Raw genomic sequence first — 7,059 nt, forward strand, 5'->3', positions numbered from 1 at the left:
ACTTCCTCACAGACTAGTAAGAGTTGAATGTCCTCAAAGCTTGTATATTTTGCCATCTAAATAGGACTCCAAGGATCAATGTACACAATTAAAAATGTATTGCATATTGCAAGTCTGTTTCAAAAGCCTACATTTCCTCCAAGGACCACCAGCAGTGCATAGGATAGATGCCAAAAGTAATCGCAGCAATTAGCAATGTGTTCTCTCATGGTAGACTTGAAGAAAAATCTAGTTTTGTAAAATTTTGATAACCGTTATATGAAAGTTTTTTATTTCTATGAAAAACATTGTTTTCATTTTAGTCTGCAGCCAGCTATAAATTCTCTATAACCAAAAAAAACCAGGACCTCTCTTCCTTAAGTTGCCCATACACCCAACAATTATCGTTCAAAAATCGTCCCCGAATGGTCTTTTGTATAATATTCGATCAGTTGATGGGAATCCAACAATTTTTTTACCGGGCTGAATTTTCTCGATGGGTGAGGCTAGAAAACTTTTTTCGAATCATACCAAAAAAAAAAAGGAAGATGACATTTGTGGCACACTGCACATGCGCAAACAAAAATCCGTTGTGTTGATGGTTGAAATTAGTTTAGTTAGTATTGCTAACGAACGATTATCGAAATCAACATTGGTCAACATGAGGTATTCGAGCAGAAATCGAACTTGGACATGTATGTATACATGTCTATAACTGAAAATACCAACACCAGGAGCACCCAGGAAGGTAGCAGTTATCATTTGTCAACAATGGAAGCACATATATTTCTTCAATGAAGCAGTGGTGGACAAATTAAAAATTGTGTCACCACCCCAGCACAACAAACTACTAAGATTTGTTTATATCAAAGCCAATCTGTTGACAGCTTTAACTGCTGGGTGAACTTACCGTGTTTCCCCGAAAGTAAGACCTACCCCGAAAATAAGACCTAGTGCTATCTTTGGGGATTTGTATAATATAAGACCTACCCCGAAAATAAGACCTAGTTCGGTGGTAGGTCTTATATTACAGAAATCCCTGAAGATAGCGCTAGATCTTACCTACGGGGTAGCTGCACATGTAATAAAATTTTACATGTGAAGACCGGCCGCAGCTAAGACTGTCTTATTTTCGGGGAAACACTGTAGTACCATCGTCCTAATCTATTCACAAGTAACATTTCCTTTAGTCTACTGGATTCTGACAGCAGCAGGTATGGAAAAAAAATAAAAAATAACTCCACTTTCGTCAAATGGGGGAGTCCCAATGGGGCTCCAAATTGCTCAAACTATAACCACTGTATGGCCAGCTTTAGACCCATGGGTGATGCAGTTCAGCACGAGAACTAAGGCAAATTCAAGTAAAATGCCTATTTTTAAACCCCAACTGAAGTTTGGTCATTTAAAACAAATGCAATTTGTACTAAGTTCTGCAGCAAGGGGTCAAATATCCTATACTGCCAGTGCAGAGAGGCAGGAATGTCAGGCCATGGCTCTCTCATACAAAGCAGCAGCCAGGTTCTCCAATGGTCTGACTAAATAGTGTTCATATACATGTGATGGAAGACATTGGTTTACAGCACTAAAGCAAAACTCCGGGCAGAATTTGTATTAATCCACAGAGCAAGCTTGTACTTAGACCAGCCCCCTGGAGCCTCTCTCTCCCTCTGCTATTGCAGTCTAAGGTCCCGTAAATCATCACGTTCTATTCACAGTCACCAGGAAAGCAGGGAGCCGGCTCAGCGCTTTGAGTTAGGAGAACTTTAACGCACCTAGACAAAAACGAGCAATTAAACCTTGCAGTGTGGGGGGTTAAGAACAAACCCACATGCAAACCATTTTGTCTCATTACCTCAGCAGATTTCAAGTACTGTGCATCAGGATACTACAGTATTTTTTTCTCTTGTTGAAAATGTCCCTCATGTGATCAAACTGAATTATCATTCACTTTAGCAGCATGAATATTATGACCAGATATCAGTCATAAAAGGGAAGTAATCCAACAAATTTGTCGGAGGCTATAAAAGGAACAGCAAAGAGAAGCATTTGCTGCTTTCATCAATCTAATTACTTTCTAGGCAGCAGACACTTATCTTCTCCATTTTATGTATGTAAATCAATGCTATTGCGGTCAGGATTATTAAATGGCATGTGTAAAACTGCACTCAGAAGAGGAATGTTGTTTTCGTGGGTGTATAGTCAACGTCCAGCTGCATTAAACAGGATTTGGCCACACACCACACTTGCGGATTTAATCCAGCTTCAACACCCATGAATTCAGCCAAAAATGAAAAATAATCCTGTTGCTAGAGTAAAGTGCCAGGATCAGCTACTTTCATGCCTCCTCAGCCAGTCAGTCCACTGTGATGGCAGAGCAACCATTTCAAACCACCCAAGAAAGAATGGGTACTGTAATTGGACAGACCTAAAAACTCCTAGAAAACAAAGGGCATCACGAGCTTGAAGTTGGCAATGCAGCTTAGTTGCTGACAATGCCATCGCTAGTGCATATAGTGAAACAATAACTGCATGGAAGCAGCGTGGTCTTAAAGTCATTTAAACACAGAACTAGTGAAGAACAAAATGGCATTTTCACTTAAGCGAGGGGTCTGTAAAAAGCTCAAATAGACAAACAAACAATCGTTTTGAAAATGGTCCTGCAAAATAATTCCTTGCTTCAACAATTAGAAAGAGAAAATTGTATAATAAGCCAGTTTATGTTTAGGCTCAAGAACACAAAAAAAAAAAAAAATCATCAAGGAGGTGCCTGCGCCAACATGTTAGTCATATTTAAACCTGTACTAGCAAAATGATAGCTGTAAACTCTTTGGCATAATGACCACAATCCCCGGTTTGCTATGTTTTTGAAAGCAACCATACCAGTATTGTTCATGTGTGTATGTGTTCTAGGGTGCTTGCTCAGAAGCATATGAACTATCTTGTATGTGTTTGGAAACACATGAAAATGGGTAGAGCATATAATCTTACTGGATCCTGGAACTTAGTTCTAAATACCAACCAAGCAGTCCATCACTTACCAAGTTCTAAATGTACATATTAAGCCACACATTCAGTATTGGACCCTGCTAATGCCATCATCTTATTAAATAGCCAGTAGCAAGTACTCATAGCTTTTCAGCTGGCACTAGCAAGTGTTGCCAACTTGCCCTAAGTGGGGTGACTACTTAAATTTAGTTTGCTAGGACTGTATCCAGTCGTACAGTCTTGTATTTGACTTTCCCTAAGGATTCTGTTATTGATTGCATCTGCCTGCTGCTTGGTGTAGCCTTGCCACATGTTATGGATATCGATGCCTCTCCAGCCAATCACTAGGCATTTCAAAGCCAGTGGTGCATGCTGGGAGAGGGCAAATATCTGGGTCTGACCATGTGAGTGTCTCCTCTTCCCCCGGGTCTCCTGCCTGGGGAAGGCATGTTACATGTATGCTGTCTGACCAGGCCTGAAGCTTGCAGGTAGTCAGATGTGGACCCAGTAGGGGCCCAGAACTATTCCTGGGATGGAGAGCCAGGGAGGAATTTTGTCTACTGGAGAAGTCAGGATGTGCTTGGACCTCGCAGGGAGTCTAGTGTCTCACTCAGGGGAAATCTCAAACATGTCTACCAACCAGCTACGGCTCTCTAACACAGTGTCACTGCATTTTCGGTTTAAAATTCCTTTACACTCTGAATATCAACCAGACTGCTGTAAGATACCCTAGGCTTTAAATGCTGTGTTATCAAATAAAAAGAACATATCATCTAAAAATATAATTAGGGGAAGCAACTGCAGGAGAGCGTGTTGTTTGTCTTCTATGTTGCTATAATAACTTGTAAAACTACACAGAGGAATTACTTTTAACAGAAGTTTATTAAACTGGGCTCAAAGCCAGATGATTTGTGGCATCACCACATGTCAGAAACAATCTCCCCCACCTCTTCGACATGCAGGATGATTGCAACACACCGTTTAGCCACGTGATTAAAGAAACCGTGATTTCCAACTACACTTAAAGCTCATACACTGTACAATCTGAAGTGAGAGCTAAAGGAGACTGTACAATTCACTATGTAGTGTAAGAGCATTTCTGATTTGATACAAATGTAAGAGATTTAGGTTCGTCCTCATATCATAGTGTTAGCAAATCTAAAAAAATTGTACACAGATTTTACAATCAGGTTGTATGGAGTATGGCTACATTAATGATTGCATTAACTATTAACAAAAATGGATCTTATTTGTGCATCACTCTGCTGTAGATCCTCAAATCATCTCTGAATTGGTGCTGACACTGTCCTTCATTCTGCAGGGTGGCTACTTTTGTTCCCCATAGTCCCTGTGTGTTGTATAGTAGTCACTGCTCCAAGCTCACTCCTGTGATGGACTACAATCTCACATTTCATTTACTAATTTGTATTGAGATTATAGTCCATCACAGGAGCAAGCTTGGAGTGGTGACCTTCACAACACACACAGGGACCATGGGGAACAAAAATAGCCCCCCTCCAGAAGGAAGGACAGTGTCAGCTTGAATTCAGAGATGATTTGGGGATCTACAGCTGAGTGACACACAAATATGTACAGTTTAGTTAATAGTTAAAAGGTATTTGAATGCATATTTAAGATGTAACTACTGAGTTAAGGATCACTTTAACAGTGTGAAAATAACAAAAGGCAACTGGTGGTGTGACTAGAGTGCAATAAAAAGTGTATTCAGTGCATGCTGTATAATGCACAGATTGGTAGCGCTATGGTTCGGAACCCCTTGCCACCAGTTTTCATCACTGAGCTACAATACAAAATTAAACCAGTAGATGAGGTTGCAGCTGAACCTTGAAATCACTACCTCTGGTCCTGACCAAGTGGAGCGGCCATATTCACACTTCTGCATGAATAATGGTGCAAGTGTTAACACATGAACCAATATTATGTGGTGTGTATGCACTGAAAATCATTTTTAATGGCAACCAAACAGGAAACAGAGCCATTATAAAACATATAGACCCTTAAGCTCAGAAAACGAGGCAGGTACTTTTTCTGAACAAAATAAAAATGTACCTACAAGTAGGAATGGGACCTAACCACTCCATTTCAATGAAAACACCTTTAAGAGCTTTTTTTTTTTTCTTTCTTTGGGAGCGATTAAAAAAAAAAACAAGAAAAAAAAAAAAAACAACAGGACAAAAATGGGGAAAGCATTACTTTTGTTTTTGTGTTACCTTTGAAGGTCATCAAGGGTTCCCTCAGCAGAAGAGCAAGGACTAAGTCGGAGAACATTCTGCTTCAGGTTCAGGTGGGTAAGATCTTGACTGTAGAACAGGTTTTCAGGAAGGTGCTCCAAACTACAACACGACAAGTCCACAGAACTGATCCTTTGGGAAGCAATCTGGGGGTGACACATGAAATTAGTATGAATCATAGAACAAAGCAACTAGTATAGTAAGAGTGCAAAACTATTGGGGAAAAAAAACAACAAAAGGGGAAACATTACAGTCAATTCAGTATGAAATATTTGAAACTAAACACATTGGAGGGCATCTATGGTGAAAACCTAAAAATAAATATGCATTTCCATATAATCATATCTAGACGTTTGTAAACTTACTTCCCAGATAGCAAGGATAACTTGCCACAAACATGTGGCAGCATTAAATTGTAATTCTTTCTAACTTCCCGCACACATTCCTGGCAAGTTGTAGACTTGCAGAACACTTGCAGCACAAGTTTTAGTTGACACTTTTTTAAATTTGTAGCAAATTTGCTTGGCAAGTCTACAACAAGAGTCCTGCAGGTCTTAGCAAGAGCTCTGCAAGTGTATAGTACTTTTGCAAAGCACGTTGATCTGGAGACTTGCAATGCAGGCTTGCTGTATTTGTGCAACAAAATTGTGAAACTTGGCAAGTCTAGCAATAGGTTTAGCAAGTCAATTTCAAAGTTGCAGCTCAATTGCTTGTTATCTGGGTTATTGATGATGCAGTTACACAAATTCATTCAGCCCTGTGAATATGCACTTCCTTGTGTCATAACTTTCTCAGAGCCTGCCTTCTGAGCTACAAATCCACGTCTGAACAATGTAACATTATTATTGCTTGCTGAAAGCAATGCACTATGGGATATGTAGTCTTAAGAAATCAAGATTGCATCACATCAAGCAGCAGGGAATGTGATGCAAAGCACATTGGGAATCCAGGAAGCTGGTGAAAGTGATGGGCAGACGGAAGGCATCACCCACTGCATAAAAGGTTTTTTTTAAAGTAAGCTCTGATTGCATTAGCAAAAACTATAGTATGCATTCCTATTACAATGCTGCTGTTATAACAGGATAGTATATACTGTTTGATAGGACTGCAGCTAACAATTATTTTCAGAATTGATTAGCCGGTTATTAACTTAGATTAATCGTATTTAAAAAAACACAACATCCTTAATTTATAATAAAATACGCGACTATACCCGACATGTGTAGCGCAATCGTTTTTTCATGTACGTGCACCCGACTTGTGTTTCTGTTAATATATGTGTGTTTTCAGGTTGCGGGACTTTCAATCTTTGGGAGACATTTTTACATTTAATTTAATTTTTTTTAACCTCATTGCTATCACATGGCCCCTTAAGTGATGGCACATTGGAGGTGACAGGTTCTCTTTAAGGTGACATTAGCGGTCATCTTTTCACTTCAGCTGAATGCCAACATAGCATGCAGTGGCTTGGAGCAATACCCAGCCTGCTATTGGTTATTTTGAATTGCAATAGCCGGCTGGCTATTGCACCCACCCACTGCCTGCAGTCAATCTGCAGAGCCGGGACCTGATGGAGAAAGTTCTCCATCAGATCCTCCTCTGCCGATTGACAGCAGGCAGGTGCAATAGCCAGCCTGCTATTGGTTATTGCAATTTGAAATATCCAACAGCAGGCTGGCTATCGTTTCCAGCTGCTGGATAGGAGTCTCGACTCCGGAACACTGGCTTTCTACCACCGGCAGAATAGGGGGGCACAGGGGAGCAGCAGATGCACAGCAGGAGGTAGAACAGAGCACAGCAGGAGGAAGAACAGGGGACAGAACAAGGCACGGCAGGAGGAATG

At 40.3% G+C, this 7,059-nt stretch overlaps 1 protein-coding gene across 1 annotated transcript in view; it reads right to left on the minus strand.

The window, feature by feature from the left end:
- PHLPP1 (PH domain and leucine rich repeat protein phosphatase 1) overlaps positions 1 to 7,059 on the minus strand; it is a 127,170-nt gene that overhangs the window by 42,973 nt on the left and 77,138 nt on the right. Inside the window, exon 5 of the mRNA XM_018564661.1 lies at positions 5,196 to 5,362. Coding sequence (XP_018420163.1) covers positions 5,196 to 5,362 — 167 coding nt within the window. The remainder of the gene's footprint in view (positions 1 to 5,195; positions 5,363 to 7,059) is intronic.

The sequence above is a fragment of the Nanorana parkeri genome, unplaced genomic scaffold, assembly GCF_000935625.1.
Source record: "Nanorana parkeri isolate BGI_ZX_2015 unplaced genomic scaffold, ASM93562v1 scaffold771, whole genome shotgun sequence".
Taxonomy (NCBI): domain Eukaryota; kingdom Metazoa; phylum Chordata; class Amphibia; order Anura; family Dicroglossidae; genus Nanorana; species Nanorana parkeri.